Raw genomic sequence first — 26117 nt, forward strand, 5'->3', positions numbered from 1 at the left:
ACAGAATGTTTGAGAATGCCAAGCCTGATAGGATTCAAACCTAGAAAGTTAGAAATGCTACCAATCTTCCATGGAGGTTTGGTGGTCTGACCTGCATTTTGATATAAACAAAATATTGAGTAGTTTCATTTTATAGATGCTTAATTAAATGTTTAAATAATGTTTTAGTGATGGATAACAGTTAAAAGTTTACAAAAATTTACTTAATCTTTATAAGAGGGTGGAAACTTCATAAAAAATAAGTACCTTTATAATAAAAACTAACATAACATTATTTAATTGATTTTCTTGATACATTGGTGTATAACATGTACTTTAGATAAATGTAGATTTTTCCTATTAGTTTATTAAGTCTGAAAATGTTTTGCTTAAATGTGAAGGTTTAGTTGATATTTCAGTGTTTAATGGTCTGATTAAAATGGCAATCAGGTTATATACTTAAATAATATAAATTCATGTTAATTAATATTTACTTATAAATATAAATTCATGTATTTTTATTACATAAGTGATTTTTAACTTTGAATAGTAGCTTACAATGTAGTTTATTGACCTAATTTTTAAATTCTTCTTATTTCAGACTTGTTTTTAAGTAAAAGATGTATTGAGTCCATTGCAAATGTATCATGAAGAGGTGGTCATAATTTGTTAATATTGTTTTAATGCAAGATTAATTGTTGCTTTTAATGTTTTAAATCGTGTTTAATTGTAGGTTTTTGTAGTCATTGCTATTTATAAGCAATAGTAAATGTAGTTGTAAGATACTATGTTGACCTTTATTCATTGCTGAATTGTGAACTATAAACATATTTGTGGTAGAGCTTTGCAGTATACTTAATGAGAAAAAATTATGTTTTGTCATTACTAAAATTTCTTTTAACTAAATTACACTTAACGAATTTTGTAACATTTCTGCCTTTTTTTTCTCTATCTTTTTTATTTATAAAAAAAAAATGAAATTTATTAAATGAATTTGAAAATAAGGTTATGCTCAAAGACTTTACTTAAAAATAAAAATTTACTTAAAGTCTAAAACTAAGAAGCCATTTTGGTTATTTTACAGTCATAATGAGTAGACACTGAGTAGAAAATATTTATAAGCTGAGTTCAGAAGTTTGCTAGAAAGACCATATGGTATAAAAATCTATATGAAATTTAGGAAATGCAGCAAAACAATCTTGCTTCGGAACAGTACAGAAATAGGGTTGGACAAAATTGACTATTGCCGCCTACCCTCCTTATAGCCAAATTAAAAAAATATTTAAAAAATAATCACAACTTTTAACATTATCTTGGGTACATTTAAAAAATTGGCCTCTGTTTTCAGAAATGCTGAAAGTAAACTGAACCTGAAAGAACAGATATTTATAATTTAATTTGTAAAGACAGTAGTTGCAGTGTACATACAATACATGTGACAAACTAAAAGAAAAATTGCAAGTAGTATTTGGTCCATTATAAATATAAAAAGCCAGAGCAGTTATTGTTGTTCAACATTCCCTATTAACTGATAATAAAATAAATTTATTATAAATGATAGTATGTAAAACATTGTATATATATATATATATATATATATATATATATATATATATATAAAACAACACTTTGTTAATTGTCTCATATTTACAGTTAACGAGAATAGAATCTGTTTAATGATATGTAAAAAGTATTGGAAGATCAAAAGGTAAAAATATGAAATAAATTAAAATATTTTGTTTTAAATTCATTTATTAGAAGTTCAGTGTGAGAAAACCAAAGGCCTGACAATTTAAATCACTTTGCATTTTGGTAATATGAGTTATATTCATAAAGTAAGGGCTGTCGGCTTATATTGAAATATTAGCGGATTTGAACATAGTTTCACGCATGCAGGGTCATTATTGGCTATTTATAAAGCCACTGCAGTTCTTGTATTGATTCAGTAGTCGTTTGCCTGCTTGTGAATATAGATCACAATCTGCATCAGTTGTTTCTCCCACCAGTTGTGAAGTGCAGTCAATTTTTGTGTGTAAAAACATCTTCAGTTCTTGAAATTCATTGGGAGTTGTGCCTAGTGTATGGATCACAGTAATGAGTGAAAGAAAGGTTAGATATTGATACTGATGCCGCACAGATCTGCATGACCAAAAGCGGAGTGGCAGGCTGAGTATTCAGACTGACAAAATTGTTGAACAAGTGAACCAAAACTGTGATGTGATTGATGATTAGTGCTCTGGCTGATGAATTTCCGGATGTTGGACGGACGCACCTCCACACGATTGTTACAGAAAAGCTAAGATATCACAAATTTTGTGCAAGGTGGGTACCAAAAATGCCCACTGACCAACACAGAGGGCAAAGAATGAGCAGTGGTTGAGCATTTTGGACCGCTATTGACAAGTGGAGATGATTTATTTTCCCACATTGTTACGGGCAGCGAGACGTGGATATCCTACACCTGTGCAGAATCGAAACAACAGTCAATGTAGTGGAGCCATTCAAGTTCCCCAAAACTGAAAAAGTTTAAGCAGTGTCTGTACTAGAGTCAAAAAATATTGGAACAAAAAGGGTGTCATTTTGGTTGATTTCATGGAATGTGGGTCAAGAATTACAGCTGATGCATACTGTGAAACTCTCACCAAACTGAGAAATGCGATCCAAAATTGCTGATGCCGGAAACTATTGTCTGGTGTAATCCTCCTTCACGACAGCGTGCATCCTCACACTACTGCCTTAACCAAGAAGAAGATTCAAGGTTTTTGTTAGCAACCTTTTGACCATCCTCCATATAGTCTCGACCTTGCACCTAGTGACTACTACTTCTTTGATATGAAAAAGTGCCCCTGTGGACAACGGTTTGAAAACAGTGAGGAACTCAAGACTGCCATTGTCAACCGGTAGAATTCCCAGGTGGTGAACTTCTATGCAGAGGGGTTAAAGAAACTGGTGCATTGTTATAAAAATTGCTTAGAACCGAATGGTGATTTTGTGGGAAAGTGAAGTAGATATTTAATAAAATAAAACTGTAAGTAAATTCTTTCTCTCACAACTTAATTTTTTTTTTTAATAACCATCCAGCCCTTACTTTATGAATAAGCCTCGTAAACTAAAAGCTATACCATCTGGGAATAATGTAGTTAGTCTGTGCAATTTTTTTGTATACTAATAATTTATGAATCTGAGAAATAGAGTAGGGCTAATACTGACCCTATTATCTCTACTCTTTATGAAGAAAATTTCATTTTTTGTTTCCCCCACACTAACTTGTCTCCTGTTCTCCAGATATTAGCAGAACCAATCATGAGCCAGTCCACACTGACTCGTGTAATTTTTTAACAATATTATGTCGTTAGTGTCAAATTCTTTCTTTTTACCAATAAATAACCCTGCAATTTTTTTTCCACTGTAATTATTTAAAATACTATAAATTTTACTCATATCTCTGTCTTAGAACCTTTCTTATGAACAGGCACTACATATACCAACTTGAAGGAATCTGGAATTATTCCTGAAGAAATGCTAGGGCTAAAAATTTTAACTAAAATGGGAGTAGCTTTGGTAGGAATCTCTTTAGTATTTCAGATGGTACACTATCAGTACCTGGTGATTTTACATCCTTTCTAGTAACTATATGAGTTTTAATAATTCATTATTTGTAACTGGATGAATGTCTATCACAAAAAAACTGTGAAAAGTTAATTTTGTAATGCTGTTTCTGCTCATTGGTTATCTAAGAGATGGAACATCCCTCTTAGGTACTTTAATATAATTTTTAAATGCATTAGTAACTTCATACCTATCTGAAACCTTGGAACTTTGGCTAGTTTATCAATTTGTGTATTTTATTTAGTTTCTTCAATTTACTATTTTCTCTGTTACATTGCGTTGTTTTCTTAGATCTGATAGCCATATCACAAATTATTTTGAATTATTTATTAAACATAAAAAAATATTGCTATTTAAAATCTTATTCCATTGAAAATTTTTTAGTATAAGCATTATTTCAGATTTCCCATTTTTTCGTAACAGGTTTTTATTAATGGTATGACAATAATTCCTTCTTTTTTGACAACTTACCTTTTTTGATCCAGATAATAAGTTAATTTTTTAATTTTCTGCATTCGATTTTCAGTTTCAGATGATTGGATTTTTAGTTAGTTTATTGAACATTTTATCTGTATTCTAAATTGTCATACACAATTTGTTGGTCATTCAAGGTTTAAGTTTATTCAGTTTACTAGTTCCTATATTATAATGCACTATATTCTTATATGTACTTAATTGAATCTCAAATAATGTTGAGGAATCTTTAAACAGGATTAATGTCATTGGCATTTATCAAATTTTTTTAGTATAAGTTTTAGGAAGTTGTAACCATTGATTTTAACTGCAGAAATAAAATTAATAGAACTATTTCTCTAGAAAGGGATATTTTCTGTTGCTCTATGATTGCTTATCTAATTTTCAATAACTTATGACTGACTCCACATCCTGGTCAAATGTAAGAAATATATGGTCAATAAATGTAGATCTTATATCTGTAACATGGTATCACATTTACTTAAGGATTCATATTCATATGATATTTCTAAGTACTTAAGTGGTAATTAACAAAGTTAAAGCTGGCATTAATGAATCTTTAATTTTTAGCAGAAAAAGTAAAATTGGTGTAAAATAAAAATTATGTGTAATATCAACCAAGATTTCTTTTATTTTGAAGCTTATTATAACATTATACTATGTTTGAAAAACAATATCATTCATAGCTATGTTGATTTAATTTTAGTTTTGTGTGATTTGAAATCAGCTTCATGTTCAAATCAAAATCATATATCAATTTTAATTCCACTAATAATAATGCCAAATATTTGTTCTTTCAAACCATCAATCATTCGTGGTTTGTTGCTGTAGACTTCTGACATAACATAATGCCAAAGAAAAAAGTGTGAGGGAGTCAAATCACGTAATCTTGGTAGCCAATTGACATTACCATTTTGTGAAATTATCAAATCATGAAATTTTTGACACAATAACTGAATTGTTTCAGCAGCTGTGTAGTATGTGGCCCTATCCTCTTGAAACCATTTCTCATTTAAATCAGATATTTCCAAATTTGCCAACAAAATATCATCAATTATAGATCAAGAGCGTTCATAATTTACAGTAATAGCATCTTGATCATTAAAAAAAATGGTACACTGATGCTAACCATTATCCATGCCAGTGTTTTTTTTTTTAATTCAAATCAAACATCAATGTCTATGCACAGCAGCAAGATATTGAACTTGCTACATCAAAAAGAAGCTGTAAAGCATAAAGCTGTAAGAAAAGAACTGAAATCTTCAGATCATGCCAGAAGACTAAATTATTGGCAATGACTAATTAATGGGCAGTTATCAATGGTTTAAACATTTTATTGACCCCCCACCTTCCCTCAAATAACAGACGAAACCAAATGATCTCTTACATCACTCGCATTAAAGTGCAGCCAAATCAATCCTACCTTTGATTTGGTGTTCTCCAGCCCACATCTTAATCGATATTAGGGACATTTGAGATTACTGCTTTGCTAGGTATCAGAACTCAGCACCTTTTCTTAGCTCTAAATATACAATCACCTGCAGTACCTCCTGTTACTCAATATTATTACCTACCCCCTTGGTAGCCTTGTTTTGTAAATCATTGCTTTAGTTTTGGAGATCATTTTAAAATCTTATATAAACTTTTCCAGTATTGTAATATCTGTTTCCATAAAATAATGAAATAAAAATACAAAGTAATAATTAAGAAAGTTTTGTCTTTACACTTCCATAATTCCATTGCACACCAACTTTCCAAACACATTGTCTGTGGTTTGGTCTTGCATTTGTAAAAAATACAATATGTGTGAAACATCCATATTAGCATTAGTAATAACAAAGGTAAATAAAAATAATTAGAGGATATATTATAATATAATAATAAAAAATAGAGAAAATATTAAACAGTAAATTTAGTCAAGGAATTTTTTCAGCCAGTCAATTAAAGTTTTTATTTTGGCAGCATGTTTATCTAATTCAACAATATTTTTGATAGTTTAATCTAATTTATCATTTCACTTGCCTCACATCCAAACTTACACAGTTTGGATTTCACATCCAAACTTACACTTATACAATCTTTCACATAATCTACAAATATGTTGTATGTCAAATGCATGTTGTATTTGACATGTACAACACACCATATGTCTGATAGAATTATATTTCATGTAATTGCACTAATATCATTTTTACATACAACTGTTCTCAAGAAAAATGGAAAGTAATTTAAAAAACTAAGGATCCAATTTTGTGACTATAAAATAAGATAACGTAACAAAAGACTGTGTATTTTACTGAATATTGAATCGTAAATAGAAGAATAAAAAAACAGAAAAATATTATGACATTAGAACTTAAATTAATGTTTAACTAACTTCTTAAGGTCATTATTAGAATTTAATTACTAATACTCTCCATCACCCCTTTCAGTTTTACTTTCACATTTTCAGTGTGATCAACCCATATTTATTTCCAGTTATTCAGTTTTTTTCACAATAAGTTGTTGAAAGTAATTTCTTTGTCAATGACACACTAATAAATGTAGGTTGGTCTACAGCTAACCATTGAGTTTGGTCAACAGATTTTTACAGTGTTCAACAGTTAGAATTTTATTGACATCTGCTTTTCTGACCTTATTAATAATACTGGACACTGGATTTCCCAGCAGCTTTTTCCAATGATGATAGGTATCGTATTAGTTTCTTGGTTTTTATGGGAATTGCTTTGAAAACTTTCACATTACATTATTGAGCAATTTATCTGATAGGAAATTGCTGAATTTTTAAGTTTATTAAACATTTTTTTTTGAAAGTTTTCAATCATAAGAACATTAAATGGTTACCTCTTCCCTTAAATTTTGTTTAGAGGTAGGAATATCTCTTTATTGTAAGGTTCACGCTATCTAACTTTCTTGAGATAAATTTTATCTGTCCAGCCTATATCAAGTGTGATTAAGTTATGGTGGGGAATCTGCGTTGTAGGTTTCAGTAGTTTAATTGCCTTCAAAATAAATTTATACTTCATATTACCTAAAATGACAATAGCTGTTTGCACTTTGTAATTCATTTTTTACTCTTATTCTTAAAATCTTGCAAAAAATATTCATTTTATTATGCTTCATGATTACTGATTATTTGTAAATATTTTTTATCTTTCACTTATTTATTTTCTTTTACATTCTTTTTTCTTGATGATATTGATAATTGTTTAACAGTTGAAATGGTCATCATTTAGTTTTAGAATTTAAATAAAATTTTTGGAAACTGTTTCTGAGCCTTTTCTTTTTTAAAAATTAATTTCATAATTGTTAAGCATAGTTCTTTGTGTGTGTTATGCTTTGAGATGAATAGTTTTTATTATTGCTGGCCATTAAAATGTATAAAACTTGATCATTAAATTAATATTTGTATACTATTGTTATCTTTGGAAACATATTACGTGTGTCTTTATGAAATGCACTTAATTAAAAAGATATTGATGCAGTATGTCTGTAGTTTGACTTCTTTAATTATAATTTACCGATGATTGCTATGCTTTATATTGCTATATATTTTATTTAATACAGTCGTATTGCATTGGTATTGACATATTAAGAAGATGATAAGAAAGATATCAATTGGGTGGAAGAATGATAGGAGAAGATCCAACAAAATAGAAAGAATAAGATAATGGTAAGATAGCATGATGTTATGAAATTATGCCAAGTAGTGAAGGAGAAGTAGTTGGAAGTCAGGAGTAGAAATAGAGGCATGGTGGGTATGCAGACTAGGCAGTAATTGGAATGGAACTGGTATCAATAACTGAATAATTTATAATTGATAAAGTTTTTTTTTGTTTCATTAGTATTTAGTCTTTTAAAATCATCGGTGAAATTACTACAAGGAATTTTTGCTTTTTAAAAATTAATCGGTTATGAAATTCTTGTGAAAGCTCTTGGAATTTTTTTTGTTTTATTGCTTATTAAACTTATGTTTATTTTTTATTTGAGTTATGATTTTAGTTTAAGCATTTTGAATGTTTTAAAGTTTTACAGTAAAAGGCATAAATAAATAACGTATTTAGTAGATCTTGATGGTTTATTATATTATTTTTGCTGACTCCTGGACTTGCTGGTTTATGTAATCTTAACGTTACAATATATTTTGTTGTTAATTATTTTCTTGTAAATCTTCATAACTATCTTTGTGTGGGTTTTGTTTGTGTTACAGAAATAAGAATATTAATATTTTTCTGTAGATGACGATGTGTACTCCTTTAACATTTATTTGTATTTGTTTAATTTATTTTTTAAATTATTTTTTTATAATGTTGATTAACAGAGTTAAAAGACGGATCTTGTTTGATTCAAAGAGGTTAATTGATACCCCATTTCAAGCTAAAGAGCAAACTGCTATATCGATGATTAACAAGTGCTTTACTTGTTTGTTATCAGTTCATTATATTCCATTATTTTTGTTTAATTTTATTTCTGAAATCTGTAATTTTTCTTATATTTTCATTATGAAATATTTGAAGTAAGAAAAGAAAAAAGTCTTTTAACTATTACAAAATAAATGTTAAAGAAGTGGTTATTATTTATCTATTAAAAAAATAAATTAATTCTATATGTGATAATTTATGAGTTTTTTTCTTTATTTTGTTTCAGTGACCCTTATGTTAGAATTGATCTTAACACTATAAATGGTGATCAGACAGTTGATTCAGTACTTACCAAAACGAAGAAAAAGGTATGTTGACATTTCATGTTTTATGAGCATACGAGGTGCTACCCAAAAGTTCGGGGAATTTGAATTTCGCGCGTGAACCATTGTTCACGCGATACGACCTGCTTACTGTGGCTAACAGTAATCTTTGTGAATCAGTGTTCCAACAGCTGTGATGGTGAGAGGCTGCATTGTTGACTTTCGTGCGGTTGTGTAACATTATGTTGTACTGCTTCGGCGAAGTTCTAAATGGCAGATTTTAAATAGCAAAGAACCTCTGCATCAAATTTTGTTCCATGCTTAAAAAAACTGGTGCAGACACCCATTACATGCTTGTGGAAGCATTTGGTGACAATGCTATGAGCAAAAGTAAAACTTTTTTGTGGTACAAACGATTCAAAGATGGACGAACAACAGTCGATGACGATGAGCGTTCAGTTAGACCATCAACAAGCGCAACACCGGAAAACATCACAAAAGTGCGAGAGGCTATTGTTGTAGATCGTAGACAAACAATCCATGATATTTGTGCAATTGTACAAATGTCATATGGGTCCGTGCAACGCTTCTTGTCGGACAATTTGAAGATGAGATGCATTGCTGCAAAAGTTGTACCGAGACTGTTGAACAGTGACCAGAAACAAAATCGTGTAGCTGTCTGTAGTGAATTGAAAAATTCAGCAAGAGATGACCCTAACATCATCTTAAACATCATAACCGGTGATGAGACATGAGTGTACAGGTATGACCCTGAAACTAAGCAGCAGTCGTCACAGTGGAATTACCAAGTTCACCGCGGCCAAAAAAAGCACGCAAAGTTCGCAACAACGTGAAGTTCATGATGATTGTTTTTTTCGACATCAAACGCATTATCATAAGGAATTTGTTCCTCTTGATCAAACTGTCTACGGGATGGATGTTCTATTGTGAAGTTTTGAGGTTACGTGAAAGCATTAGGCACAAACATTCAGATCTGTGGGTTCAACAGCTGGGTTCTGCACCATGACAATGCGCCCGTGCACACATCACTAGCAATTCGGAATTTCTTGGCTTCCAGAAGGACGGTAGTGATTTGACTATTATAGTCAAATTTTTTTCTCTTTCCAAAAATAAAATTTCAATTGAAAGACCATCGTTTTAACACAATTGAAGAGATTCAGGAAGAAACGCAGAACGTGCTTCGAACACTTACACCTGTAGAGACTCATGGAATCATGGGAAAAACGCTAGGATATCTGTATCAATGCCCAAGGGGATTACTCTGAAGGAGACGGTGGAAATTATAAGTTATGGTAAGCTATTTTATTTTTATGGTAAAATTCCCCGAACTTTTGGGTAGCATCTCGTATATTAGTATGAAATGCCTTGATTTGATATAATGCCTCAATTGCATTGTTAATTGTTTAAGGCAGGATATACTTTCCATTACTTCACAACATTCTGAAGTTTTGAAGCATTACAGACCTCACAGTGTACTATTTTCTTTTTATGCAGTAAATTGGAACAAGTTGAAAGTAATATCTGTGCTCTACCTCAGAAAGTCCTAGTTTTTAAAGCATTGAATTCATATAATAGAAGGGAGTATAGTATTATTTGTTAACTGGGTAATAGTTGGTACATAATTCATCTGCTTAGTGTTCAGTGAAATTTTGTTTCTTGTTTAGAATATGCATTTTTAAGTCTTGTTAGATATTATAGTATGTTTACTGTTATCTAATTAATTCTAAATGAAGGTGTATCACTGTGGTGGGTGATTCACTAAATAAGAAATATAATTGTGAGAATATTGAAAGGGTTGATGTTTATAAATGCTTTGAGATTAGTCATTGATAATCGCTTAACTTGAGCCTCATATGTACAGAGTATTCATTATAAAGAAGTTACAGAGGTAGGTCCACGTATATAAACAGTTTTAATTACTTTTTGATTTTTCATGAATTTAGATACTACCCATTAAAAACCCACCTCATTACTGTCCATAGATGTATAATAAAAATAGTTTGGAACAAAGGTTAACTGTATTTACTTATCAGTTTTTCAAAGAATTTAAAATATTTGATGTAAAACAATTTTTTTTTTAAATCTGTTCAGGATAAGTAAATTGTAGTGATTTTCTAATAATAATTCAAAAAATTTCACCACTTAATAGAACACATTGACAAAATTAACAAAAACCCTGCTGCAATTAAATATTGTATTGTACATATTGTTTATAAAAATACTAAAGTAATATTAAAAACCGTTGAAAATGTTCCTGTATGTTTACATAAACAGCAGTTAATAAAGTGGGTTTCTGAGATAGCCGGACGTGAAGTTACTCAAATTATTCAATCCATTTATAGCTGTTGGAAGTAAATTAATGATTAGCATTCTGTTCTCAGGTCTCATCCAGATCCAGTTAATTAAATAATTATTGAGTCTTTGATTTATTATAAATTGAATGAAATAGTTTTGTTTAGTTTGCTGTCTATAAATGCAGTGTTTAAATGTAAGAAATGGTTACATTTTATTATATAATTAATTAATCAAATTTTCATTTTATTGGCAAAAAGGAAGTTACTTTTCTTTTTTCAACTAAAATTGCTTCATTGATTCCATCTGTGATCATTGAGATTAGTAATTATTATCATATTCTACAAAGATTAAACTCTTATGACTTGCATATGCACAGGATCTATATAAAAAGGACACTTTTTATAAAAGCAACTAGTCTGCTGATATCATTTATTAATATTGAGTCATTTACAGATAAGTATTAGTTATGTATACTGCTTTTTTCTTGTAATTGAATAAAGTTAATTAATATTAACATCTGTTATATTTATTTATTAAATAAATATACATTATCCAACATTGACTTTTCTGTGTGCTCACCGAGTTTATTCCCTCGTTTTAATTGGTCTGTTTGCAATGACTCTCACAGCAGTGACCATCACAATCTATTCTTGGGCTTCTTCATGCAGGAGAACTCCTTACATCATCTTCTGCAGTGGCTAATATCTTAGCAAATTCTTTCTGCTTAGTGTCTCTTACTTCATCATGTAGTAACGAATTTCAGAGGTACAAGATACATATGGAAGTATTGTTCAACATTAGTGATTTTGTCAGTGAATTAAATGCTCCATTCTCATTCACTGAGTTGTCACATGCACTCAAAAACTCACATGACATCTCCCCTGGACTTGACAACATTCGTCTTTGCATGCTGTCACACCTTCCTCATTCGGTGTTACAAAGCCTATTGAGCATTTATAATGGTTTATTCTCTGCACAAGTCTTCCCAACTGTCTGGTCTGAATCCGCTGTCATATACAAGTACTTAAACCTGGTAACGACAAAGCAAGCCCCTCAAGCTACTGCCCTATCTCCTTGACTAGCATCTTATGCAAAGTAATGGAGAAAATGGTGAACTGCTAACTTGCATGGTACTTGGAGAGACGTGGTCTTTTGTCTCCAGAACAGTGTGGTTTCCATCAAGGACGATCCTCCACTGACCATTTAGTGTCACTGGAGACGGCTATTCAACACACTTTTCTACTATGTCACTGCCTCATTGCTACTTCTTTGATATCAGCAAGGCATTCGATGTGGCATGGTATTCTACGTGCCCTCAAAGAATGGGGAGTCCAGGGAGAATATACTTTTTTTTTAGGTGTAGGAACCCCATTTACGAGCATTACAAGCAGTGCTGGACTGACTAACAGGTTCTGCAAGCTGTTAGAGAAAATACATATGTACTCCTGCGCACTACTGACTAAACCTCCACCCCTGGTGACCCCATCTCCTGGGAAACCGCTAATAAAGCTTCAGGAGGGAGGGGTAAACAGGACCCCTTTATTCCACAGGTCTCTCTTGATGGAGAGCTAATTGCTTTCTCTTCTTCTATAAGATTTTTAGGTTTATTTTTTGATAGCTATCTTATGTGGGTCACACACATCAAAAAATTGAAAAAGAGGTGTTCCAAACTTTTAGATATGCTGCAAGTCTTTAGCAATACCAATTGGGGTGCTGATCAGTCGTGTATATTGTGTTTCTACTACTCGTTGGTTTGTTCCCATTTGGATTATGGTTGTATCGCCTACTCTTCAGTGCGTAGTACCGTGCTTTAGATGTTAGATGCTGTACATCATGGTTTCCTTTGGCTTGCTACAGGTGCCTTTAGATCAAGCCCTGTCATAAGCATCCTGGTCGACTGTGGCGAGCCATCACTTTGGGATAGACGAAACCAGGTATAGCATCTTATTTTACCTGTCTTAAGGGACAGCCAAATCACCTGCCTTTTGACGCAGTTCTTGGAAATACTTACTTTCGCAGGTATGAGGACTGTCCATGTTCTACTGCACTAGTAGGTGTTCGTTCCTGACGTTTACTGCACCTTATGAATGTTGCCACACCTTCTATTTTTCCTATTTATCTGTCTTCATATCCTCTATGGACAATAACCCATATAAATTTTATGTTTGACCTCACAAAATACAATAAAGAATCAACACCATCTATTTCCTTTCAGCAAATGTTTCACCATATTCTCTCCAAGGCAAACTCGAATGCAGTGGTGTACTCAGATGGGTCAAAACAGAACAATACCATTGGCTGTGCATTTATTGTTAATGATTGAACTCCTATGTCTGGTCTATTTGGTATTATGAGTGTCTTTACTGCTGAACTGTACGCTATAAATAAGGCTTTGAATATCATTAATTCTAAGTACCGTATTGTTATTTATAGTGACTCGTGTAGTGCTCTCCAAGCCTTATAAAACTTTTATTCCAGACATCCTATCGTCACTGAAATCTACAGTGCAATCGCTGAGTTGAACCATCACAACACAAGTGAGTTTTTCTGCTGGATCCCTTGCCATGTGGGGATTCTGGGTAATAAATGTGCAGATTCTGCTGCTGAAGACGCATGTAGTCAACCATCCTTCACTTCCCATGTTACTGCATCTGACTTTATTAACTGTGTAAAACTTACTCTTTGCGCCAAGTAGCAAGATAACTGGATGGCTATGATAGATACCAAACTCTGGTACGTTAAAGGTTCTGTGTTGCCATGGGACTCCTCGTACGGAAAATTCGTCGTGAAGAAGTCGTCCTCTGCCGATTGCAGATAGGACATACGAGAGCTACTCACGGGTATCCGATGTCAGCAGTAAATGCACCAGTATGCATGCGATACAACTGCTGCTTGACTGTGCACCACATTCTTGTGGAATGCATACGATATTTAGCCTTCTGTCATAAATGTAAATTGCCCAGGAATTTTCATCAAATCCTGGGCAATAAAGAAGTTTTAGATCTGGTGTTTTTATTTCTCCAGGGTGCTAATATTTTACATATTTTTTAATACTGCTTTTCAATTTTTTTTTTGGTAGTTGTATGTTTTTGTGTTTTAACATTTAGTTTGTTTTTTGTTTTGTTTTTTAATATTTTAGTTTGTTTGGATTTTGTTTTTAACTTTCTACTTCAAGTTTTTTTTTTTTAATTTTTTTATTCTGATTTTGTATTTATGTTTCATGTTTTGTTTTTAGGCATTTTTTTTTTTTAATTTTAATTGTGAATCTTTTTGACTTAGTTTTTAAAACACATACATCATGTTTGGGCAATAATAATGCCAAAGCATTTTTGTCCACAAACCCCCCCCCCCAAAATAAAAAACTATATACATACTTAATTTAAAGCAACTAATTTAATTAACATACCATTTTTTATTAAGAAAGTGTCTGTAAACTGTCTAACAAAATTAAAAATTTTTATTTGAACTTAATGCAATTAAACATAGTTTTGTTTCTTGTATTAAATGAAATCAATGAATTAAAAGACTGCTTTTCATAACATTAAAAAATTGTTTTTGGGGAGAAGTACATAAGATCAAAGTAAAGTACATAGGAAGTAAAGAGATCAAAAGAATATAGTTTCTTGATATTTGAGCTAAATGCATAGAACAGATTTTCTACTTGCTCATTTATTTCTCATCATGGGTTAGTTTTTTCATTTTTTAAAAGCTTCTCAGTCTAGTTAAGTGTTAAAGGTGTACATAGTTTTTATGTAATATTCTACTGTTTCTCCTTTTTCATAGCTATGAATATTTTTTTAAGATATTATTTTTTTTTATAGAGGTTTTTGTTTTGGTAAAAAAATTTTACGATTTTTTTATGCATTTCTGTGATTATTATATCAACAATAATTAAGTAATAAGTTACAGCTATTCACTTATATGTATATATATATTATTTTTCTAAAATCTATCCTTTTGGTAGTCATATTCCTCTGCTCTATACAAATTCTATCAATCCGATCAACCCAAGTACAGAATTAATAAAATGGAATGACACCTACTTTATTCCATAATCCAAGCAAGAGTGCTTTCACGAGTACCTCGTGTCATCAGTTGCTCTATATAATTTTTCAAATCATTCATTGCAAGTTACACATTAAAATTAAAATTAAAAACCCCATTGTAATATACATGAGATTTAAAATTGTTATAAGATCTTTTTCAATTAAATCAAAACAGAAATAAAACTAATTTTTTTTTAAATTCAAAAATTTTAAATTGTAAATAATTAAAATTAAAAATTGCATATTTATAAAATATAAAGTCATTAAATTAAATTAAAATCAGTAATAAAAATAAAATAGAAATCCATGTAGACTTGCTAGCCAAACTTATATAACTGTACAGAGTTAAAATATGAATTATCAACCCCTAAAGAAGTGCTGCTATCTACAGCAGCTTTTATGATTGTGTCATCTTCATACTCTGTATGTAGGTTGATCAAATTAAATTTACTTTTATATGTATGTATGTAAACTCTTTGTAAAATGTCAAAACCCCTATTATTTGTATTAATATTGTATTTCTTAATTTCCTTTAGTACTTCTAAATTTGTATAAATATAGAATATCGATTGTGAATTATTAATAAGATGATCAGAAACATTAGAGAAGCCCAATTTTCTACATTTGTAGTATCTAAAATGTTCATCAAATCTAGTTTTAAAGGATCTAGTGGTTTTACTTATATAAATATGGTCACAATCATTGCACTTTATTTTATTACCACACAAATTGTGTAAATCATATGAAGCATGATGTGTATTATTTTTTAGATGTTTTATTAAATGGTTATTTGTCTGGTATGCAGGTTTAAATAAATTTTTATCATAAATGATAAAAATTTGAAAACCCTTTCCATATTTGCGTGGACATCTTCAGTTGAGTCAAATCTGTTCCCTTTCAGCAAAAATGTCAATTTAGGAAACAGTAGAAATCAGTAGGGGCTAGTTCAGAGGAATAGAGGGGTTGTGGAAGCACAGGAATTTGGAATTTGGCTAAAAATTCTGTAATCAGGAACGCATAATGAGTCGATGTGTTGTCATGGTGGAGGACCCAATTCTTGTCTCGTCAGAGTGCAGGCCTTTTTTTCAGCAGATGTTGAACGACATTTTTATAATATTCCTGGTTGACTGTCTGCCCCCTAGGGACAAATGTTGACAAATTGTCATGCATGACAGCCATAGAATTGAAGAATACCATCAACATTATCTTCACATTCGACAGACTTTTTTGTTTCTGGGTCATACCCTTAAACCTGTAATTCATCATCGCCTGTAATTATAATATTTAACAAATCTGGGTCAGTTTTGGCTTAGTTTTTCAGTTCTTGGGGACATTTCAAGTTGGTGTTGGTTCCGCTGTTCTGACTACAATTTTGGAATGAATTTCATAGACACTCATTGCATGTTCAAATGTTAAGTTAAATTTTATGGAATTGCATACAGACTTAGATTCAGTTCATCAGCCATCTCTTTGATTGTAAGCCTACTGTCAGAGTGTACCAAATTATGAACTTCCTCAATATTTTTGAGAAAGGCAGGCCAAACTGGGGGTTATCTTTGACTGATTTGTGGACATTTTTGAATCTGTTGAACTAGATAAAAACATTTGACCAGCTCAGACATTTTCCTCGAAGGCTGTTTTTTTTTTTAGTTCAGTTTCTGAAGCTAATTTTCTGGTTTTGAAAAAAAATCCATTTTTTTCATCCATTTTGCAAAATCAATGAGAATAGAAAACACACCTTCACTCACCAGAATGTCACTCTACTGAATGAAGGTATTGTAGTGACCTTTTTTGGAGGTTTCAAGGACAAAACAAACTTCCCATTCTACACTCATGGGCAGACCTATCCCGCCTATTGTGCAGTAGCAGCACCTGTCTTAAAACTTTGTTATCATACCTTGTATATGAAAATTCAAATGTAAAATTTATTGATTTAGTTAAGGTTATTACCGTTATACTCAAAGTAAACTTTGAATGAAACCACAGTTCATGAAATTCCAAGTCTGATTAAATCCTTTATTATTTTTCAGACATTGAATCCCACTTGGAATGAGGAATTCATATTTAGAGTAAGTATTTCTTTGGTTTTTTTTTATCACCAGTATTTATGTTTTATTTTAAATACAGTGCTTAATATGAACTTGTATGGGTTATTTTTTGCATTTTTAAACATTTTTGTGAAATTTGGAAGAAGCACTTATATTGGAGAGTCTGTTCAGTTAGTAAATCTGGTAATTATTCATTAATATTGATATATTTAATAATAATAATAATATATATATATATATATATATCCCTCTATGAATCTCATGAGATCTTGCCAATGGTGAGGGGGCTTGATTGCTAAGTGATACAGAGTGGCAAGAAAATGTAGCTCTGCATTTTCTTGCAACAAAAATGGAGACACCTTCCTTGGTATAATATTCTGGAGGTAAACAAATCTTTCGTTTGGATTTTTGAGTGGGGACTACTAAGGAAGGGGTCACCAGAAAATTAAAAAATAACAATCGTATCGAGTTTGAGCAAGAAATTTTAGTCTATAAAAGGTTGGTAGGTTAGAAAATTTAAAGAAGGAAATGGGTAGGTTAAATATAGATGTAGTAGGAATTAGCAAGGTTTGGTGGGAAGAGAAAAATGACTTTTGGTCAGGTGAGTTTAGAAACTCAGCATCAAATAAAGGGCAGGCAGGAGTAGGTTTTGCAATGAACAAGAAGATAGGGAAGAGAGTAGATTATTTCAAAAAGCTTAGTGACAGAATCATATTGTAATCAGGTTAAAATCAAAACCTAAGCTGACAACGATTTTTAACATCTGTGATTACAAGTGCCCATGATGATGATGATGAGGAGGTAGAGTGTGTGTACGAAGAAATTGACGAAGCAATTTTAACACATAAAAGGGGATGAAAATTTAATAATAGTTGGAGATTGGAATGTAAGCATTGGAAAAGACAAGGAAGGAAATATTGTGGGTGAATACAGGCTGAACATAAGGAATGAAAGAAGAGCCTGATTTATTGAGTTTTGCACGAAGTATAATTAAGTAATTGCCATCACCCAGTTTAAAAATGTTAAAATCATAGAAGAATATACATATGGAAGAAGCCAGGTGATACTGCAAGCTATTAGATAGATTATATCATGCTTAAGTCAAGATTTAGAAATCAACTTGTCGACTGCAAAGCATGTCCAGGAGCAGACATTGATAGTGATCATAATTTATTGATAATGAAATGTAGATGGGGTTTAAAAACCTGAAGAAAAGGTGTCAGATGAATTGGTGGAATTTAGAGAAGCTTGAGGAAGAGGAGGTAAAGAAGGTTTTTGAGGAGGATATCGCAAGAGGTCTGAGTAAAAAAGATAAGGTAGAAATACAGAAAAAGAATGGGAGAATGTTAAAAAAGAAATTCTTAAATCAGCTGAAGCAAACTTAGGCAGAACAAAGAGAACCAGTAGAAAACCTTGGATGTCAGAATATGTATTGCAGCCGATGGATGAATGTAGAAAGTATAAGAATATTAGTAAGTGATGAAGAAGATAAAAGGAACTATTGACAATTAAGAAATAATTTACTAAGCATTTGGCACCGTTGGTATTAATACAGTTTTATAAAATAAAGTTCCACTTCCCAACAATTTTAAAAGTATATATCTGAGTACTTTCAGAGCCGTTACTCCATCATCAGAGATTTCCCAAAGGATGTTAATTCAAATTCAAATGTATAATTACATTTAAATTAAAACTGTTACATATGTAATAGTCGCAAACATCTTACGAACATGACATTACAGTCTTATTGACATACAATTTAATTTTATTTCTTGTTGACCAACTATTATGAACATAACAATTTTAATTTAAATACAATTATACATTTGAATTTGAATTAACATTTTTTTGGGAAATCCCTGATGATGGAGTAACGGCTCTGAAAGTACCCAGATATATACTTTTAAAATTGTTGGTAAGTGGAACTTTATGTTATAAAATTAAGAAATACTACAAGCAGGAAATGAAAATTAGTGAAAGAAGAGTGGATTAAAGAAAAATGTTTAGAAGTGGAAAGAGAAATGATCATTGGTAAAATAGACAACATACAGGAAAGTTAAGGAAAGTTTTGTGGTACATAAGTTAAAATGTAATAGTGTGTTAAAGATTGCACACCGATTTATAATATGAAAGAAAAGGTAGGTAGATGATAGGTGAAAGGTAGGTAGGTGATAGATGGGGGAAATATATTGAAGATTTATACAGAGGTGAATTAGAAACTGATGTTATATAGTAAGAAGAGAAAGTTGAAGAAGATGAAATGGGTAATAGAATACTGAAATCTGAATTTAATTGAGCACTAAAAGATATAAATGGCAGAAAGGCTCTTGGGATAGATGGGATACTTGTAGAATTACTGCGCAGTGCAGGTGAGGAAGTGATAGGTAGATTATACAAACTGGTATGTAATATTTACAAAAAGGGGAAGTTCTATCAGACTTCAAAATAGTGTTGTCATAATACCAAAGAAAGCAGGAGCAGATAAATGTGAAGAATACAGAACAATTAGCTTAACTACTCATGCATAAAAAATCTTACCTAGAATTCTGTACAGAAGAATTTAGAGGAGAGTGGAAGAAGTGTTAGGACCAATTTGGTTTCAGGAAAAGTGCAGGGACAAGGAAAGCAATTATAGCGCTCAGATTAAAAGTAGAAGATGAAAGAAAAACAAACCAACATATGTGGCATTTATAGACTTAGAAAAGGCATTTGATATTATAGACTTGAAGAAATGTTCAGCATTGTAAAAAAAAAAATTAGGGTTCAAGTATAGAAATAGAAGAATAATTGCTAAAATTTACAGGAACCAAACTGCAACAGTAATAATTGAAGAGCATAAGAAAAGAAGCAGTAATAAAATACGGAGTCTGACAAGGATGTTCCCTATCCCTGTTGTATTTTAATCTTTACATAGAACTAGAAGTTAATGATGTTTAGAAGAACAATTTAGATCCGGAGTAACAGTACAAGGTGAAAAGATAAAGCTGCTATGATTTATAAAATCGTCAAATAAAATAGACAGACCACTTAATATAAAAGTAGGATGACAAAGGACTATGGAGATAGAAGAATTTTGTTATTTGGGAAGTACAGTTACTAAAGATGGATGGAGTGGAGTGATATAAAATACCGAATAGCACAGGTGAATTGAGCTTTCAATCAGAAATATAATTTGCTTACATCAAAAATTAATTTAAACACCAGAAAATATTTTTGAAAGTACGTGCTTGGAGTGTAGCTCTATATGGAAGTGAAACTTGAAGTAGAACGTCAAGTTGAATGCAGAACGTCCAAAGAGCACCTGAGAAGAAAAGATTAGAAGCTTTTGATGTGTGGTGCTATAGGAGGTGTTAAAAACCAGATGGGTAGACAAAGTGACAAATGAAGAGGTGTTACCCTAATCAATGAAGAAAGAAGCATTTGGAAAAATGTAGCTAAAAGAAGAGACAGACTTATAGGTAACATCTTAAGGCATCCTAGAATAGTCGCTTTGATATTGGAGAGACAGGTAGGTGGAGAAAAATTGTGCAGGCAGGCAACGTTTGGAATATGTAAAACAAGTTGTTAGAGATGTAGGATGTAGAGGGTATACTGAAACCTACCGGGTTGGTCTAGCGGTTAACGCGTCTCAGGAATGGTCGAACTGAGAATGTACAAGACTACACTTCATTTACACTCACACATATCATCCTCTGAAGAATTATCTAAACGGTAGTTACCGGAGGCTAAACAGGAAAAAAGAAAAAAGAGGGTATACTGAAGTGAAACTACTGGCTCTAGATACAGAATCTTGTAGAGCTACCAGTTAAATGATTGAAGACAAAAAAAAATATATATATTAGTTACTTGTTATTTGTAGTTAAGTTTGTATTATGTGTAAAATTATACTGATTTCCTTGTTTATGTATTCTTGTTTTGCTCTTAGGTTAAACCAGCTGAACACAAGTTAGTGCTTCAAGTGTTTGATGAAAACCGATTAACTCGTGATGATTTCCTTGGGATGGTTGAATTAACACTAATAAATCTTCCTAAGGAAACAGATGGTAGAGTTATTCAAACAAAACAGTACATTTTAAGACCTCGAAGGTTGGTAGTGATTTCTTTATAAAAATTTTATTTATGATTTTTAAAAATTTACTAAGTAACTCATTCTTAAAAAAATTAAAAATAAACATGTGAAAAATATATATCTAAAGAGAAAATGCAGAAAATTTTTTTTCCCTAAGATGCTTAGTGAAATTTTATTCTGTTTGTTTTTTGTATATATATGAGTGAATGCAATACTGTCTGTCCTGTGCAGTGTTTAGTTCAACCACCAGTTTAATTTGTATAGGTCTGGATTGCTGTTTTTTTCAGTGTTTGTTTTATTAGTATTATGTACGTTCTATTTTTTTTTGTACAGTTTAATTTTGTGTATTAACAAACAGTATAGACTGAACATATTGTTTGATTTTACATTTATGAGAGCTTTTTAAACCTTAATCTGGTGGGATTATTAACTGCTGTTGATAACTTTACTCCACTGAAGAAGATGCTGGCGATTAGGTCAAAGTAGATCTGAAAGGAACTTAGGAAGAAAAAGTTCCATTATTTGAAATGAGTTCTTTAATAGTCGTAAAATTTTTTACACTTTATCGTGCTATCAAGAAATTTATTTTAATTCTGTTAGTTGTTATATAATTTTACTCTTTATGGTTCACTTTGATGAGCTAAGGAAAGTATCAGTGTGTTAGTTTAATATGCCTATGTTTATTTTTAGTGTAAATGTTTTTTATTTACAGAGTTGTCATTATAAAGTCTTATTAAAAATGAATATAATGCATAGTATTATCTCATGTTGTTGGGGACACAACAACAGTTAGGTAACATTTTAAAATGCAACACAAAATTACTAAATTTTTTAAGAAGAAATTCTTATTTTATTTTGAAAAATTGTATTAGAATTGGAAATTTTAAACGGATAGTATTTAAGCTATGAAACTGCTGTGGATGAATGGTGTAGTTATTAGCACTACTAGTATTTGTGCTTAAGGTCCTTGGTTCACTTCTGGATACGGTTGTAATTTTTTGGTGTTCTTATGTGATCCTAAAATAAATGCAGTTTAATATTATAAAGCTGTTAAAGACTGTTAACTTAGCTATATTCTTCTGTAGAAAATTAATTAAAATATAGTATTGTTACACTTCCTTTTTTTTAATTACACCGAATCAGAGCAGTCTTGACATATATATATATATATATATATATATATGTTTTTCTATTACCTCCCATCAAGCTGTCAGCTGAGTTACAATTTGGCATTTGGTCTGGCCATTCTTAGGCCAACAGTCCTAGAAAGTGCCATTAATTGAACTTAAAAACATGTACAATAGTAAAATAGTCATTTAAATGAAAGTAAAAGCAACTACAGTTTGTTAAAAAAATATATTTACTCATTGTGTACTAGTAAAACAATACATAACATCAGCTTACTTTACATTAGTTGTTGGAAATGATCTCTATGAACATGTGCATGCATTTCTTATTGTCTTGAAGACTCTTATAAGTTGTTCATGTGTAATGTCTTTGTGAAATTACAAATAGAAATTTGAAATTCGTAGAGACGGGTTTTCTCAGTAAACATTAGATTTTACATAATATCATAAGTAAAAATGTGGAGGGCTTAAGTTCAGAAATGGGGTGGCTACAAGCCCTTAGAAATGATTTAATTTCTAAAATCCTTTTACAGTAACATCATAGACTGCCTGGCTGTATGTGTGTTTATCTTGTTGAATTCAAGATTATTAATTTTGTCCTTGGCTCTCTTGAGAACTGTGAATGATTTTACATTAACGAGCTGAATTTATTGTTTCTGCAATGAATATTGGGCCAACTGTTCTGTTCCTGGATATTGCAGTCCACACCCCAATCTGTCTTATATAGCATGTGAGTCATTGGCAGATCATAAATGTGAGTTCTGTGTGCACACATACCCTGATAAATAGAACTACGCTTCATTGTTATAGAAAACATAGTCAAAATACCATCAGAGTTGCCTGGTAGAAACTATTGAAATCATTCATAGTATTGAATTTGCTTTCCGTAACCTGTGGTGGTCAGTAATTTTAATAAGTGGAATGAGAGATAAACTTTCTTGTGTGCACTTGCAACAGTGTTGAGCCAATTGTTTTTGTGTTGGGTCAGTTTTTTATGGACTTGAGGACTGTTGCACAGCAGCTGATATGTCTTGGAGTTTTTCTTCATTGAGTATTGATGGTCTACTACTTAGTCATAGTCATTTACTGATTCCTTCTCTGTAAATCATGATTACTTTATTATGTTAATTAGGAACCAGTTTATGTGGAATGTGAATTCACCATGCTCGTGGTGATGTATTTTACGAGAAGACTTATTTAGAGAAATATATTTGCTGTTTTAAAGTTAACAGCATTCCAAGTTCACATGGAAAAACACTGTCTCAGTTGTTCGAAGGCAATAAACACAATGAAAAACAAAGAACAAACACACACCTTCCTGACTCAAGGACACCAGCCTAACTGTGTTGCAGAAGCAAACTGCATACTGTGTAGGATTACCGACCTTTGCAGAAAACATTCCAGTGCATGGTGTACAATCTCTCAACATATAATTATGTTTATAATATATATGTTTTAATATAATTTTGTTATGTAGTTACTTTTCAAATGAACTATGTTTCTTTAAACTGATTTAATTTCAAATATGTAATTTATTGAAATGCTGTAATTACAGAAATCGGCAATGATTGCTATTAAAACTCATATATCCCAGATTTTTTTTGATAATTAATAGTTTTCTCACTCTTAATCCTTATATAAACAGTTAAAGACTAAGTCTGCACCAAATAATTTGGTAAATTTACCAAATTATTTGTTGTTCTGATACTGCATCATAAAACCACTGTTCTTTGTTAAAATTGTCAATCATTTCTATTTAAAGTTAGTAAAATAATTTGTGTGTGTCATTTGTAATTTGTTTTCCTATGATGAAGAAAGGAAAGAAATGAATAGTGGTAAACCACTATTAGTGAAATTTAATTAATAAGAAATTATATCTGGCTGTAAATAAAAAGTTACAATTTTTGTGTAGTTAGTTGGTTTATAAGTTTATTATAATCCTTCCTAGTTTAATTCTTCCTAGTTAATTGGTAATAACAAATTATTCAACCAAATCAGTTGGTTTGGTTGAATAATTTTTTTTCTTAAGGAAATGAATTTTGAGATGTGATTTTTTTTCTATTGGAATGTTTGTAATAGCATAAATTTGATTGTTAGACTGAAATTAAAATTAAAATTGGAGTAGATTTAGTGGATGTTAATTTTTTTTCTATGAACTTCTTTTTATATTTAAGTTTTATTGCTGATGTCTGTTAATTGTTATAAACACAGTCCCACATATGATGCAAATGTAAGAGCTCTTTGAACAGATCTTTCAGTAGCATTCATCTTTGTTATCATCTGCATTTCAGTTTTAATTAAGTCTGTCATAATTTAAAAGAAGATTGTATTGTTTATTCTTTCTTTAGTGTAGCACAGTTGTATAAAACAATTAAAAACTGTTTGTTACCTATTAAAGATATAAGTACTAATAGATAATGCTGGTAATTTGAATAGAAAAAATTAAGTGATGTAGACAGCGAGTTAAAAAAACGTTTTGTAGATAATGGAAGCAAGTGATTAACAAAAATTAGAAGAAGAGCGAAGCATGATTGCCTTTTATTATCCTATTTATTTGACATGTATGAATCCATTTTTTAGTGAAAGAGAAAGGTAGAGGAATCAAAATTAATGTAAAGCAGTTAAACATTGTAGGAGTTTCGGATGCCATTGCATGAATAATAGCTGGATGTAAGTAGAGCTTGATGATATATTTACAATAGCTCTGAACTGGCAAAAAAAAACTACAAGAATGTCAAAGACCAGTAAAAATTGAGAAACAAAACAAAACAGAAATAATATGAAAAAAGGACTTTTATTTGTTACCTTGGGAGTGATAAGTTATAATGAAAGTTTAAAAATGAAGTGAAGAAAAGAATTTATATTCCAAACTAATTTTGCATGATAGTATACAGTTTTGTAATATAAATATAAATATCTACATATTGAAATTATGATGACACTTATGATTACTTTTGTTTGTAACATACTGATGTGGGAGTTTAAGCTGACTCTAGAAAAAGAGAGGCTGGAGGCATTCGAAATGTATGTCTAAAGAAGGTAAATAAATTGGACATTGAAGAAGAATTATGATCTGAATTGTTTAATAGATAAAACCTAAGACCTTCAAATGAAGAACTGATAGCTGTAGTTGTAAGCAACTTTGCCTTAAGATAATGAACAAATAATAAATTTTAGTAAAATTTTGTTCACTTAACGAAGGACTATTTATAAAAATGTACTATATTGTTTTGTTGGGTATTTAATATTTAAATTGATAAAAAAAAAATTTTTAACCATGGAAGCACCAACAGTTCTTGTGGTGCAATTCAATATCCAATCATCGTAGAATTTATACATGTTTATTTCTTTAGTTCTAGAAGTTCTGAAGAACATCAGTAGATGCAGTATGTCCTTAATTACTTTTAGTCTTCTATCTCAATTGATTGCACTATTATGTATTCATCTGTATTCTTGTTTATATATCTGCGTTTTGAAAATCTTACAGAAATAGTAATTTATGAACAAACTAACAATTTTCATGTACAGAATTGTTTATGTTGGTATCACATTAAATGTGAATTTTTCTTTGAATTTTTTAATGAAAATGACATGATATTTATGTTAAGAGAAATTAGTGGTATTAAACGTAATAGTTCAGATTTTCTGGACATTCATGAAGTTGATAACACTATCTAATAAATTGGATTTTTCTTTTGATTGCATTTCATGTGATCTACTGGAAAAAGAGCATGAGTATATGCTGACTGTAATACTAATTGTGAT

The 26117-nt window shown here is 30.9% G+C and overlaps 1 protein-coding gene across 4 annotated transcripts in view; it reads left to right on the forward strand.

Annotated features, from left to right (window-relative positions):
- Nedd4 (E3 ubiquitin-protein ligase Nedd4) overlaps nt 1-26117 on the forward strand; it is a 137851-nt gene that overhangs the window by 40307 nt on the left and 71427 nt on the right. For all 4 annotated transcript variants that reach the window (XM_075360268.1, XM_075360266.1, XM_075360267.1 and 1 more), the window contains exons 3-5: nt 8710-8791; nt 17139-17177; nt 21082-21242. In XM_075360268.1, the coding sequence (XP_075216383.1) occupies nt 8710-8791; nt 17139-17177; nt 21082-21242 (282 nt within the window). The remainder of the gene's footprint in view (nt 1-8709; nt 8792-17138; nt 17178-21081; nt 21243-26117) is intronic.

The sequence above is a fragment of the Lycorma delicatula genome, chromosome 3 (genome assembly GCF_047948215.1).
Source record: "Lycorma delicatula isolate Av1 chromosome 3, ASM4794821v1, whole genome shotgun sequence".
Classification (NCBI taxonomy): Eukaryota; Metazoa; Arthropoda; class Insecta; order Hemiptera; family Fulgoridae; genus Lycorma; species Lycorma delicatula.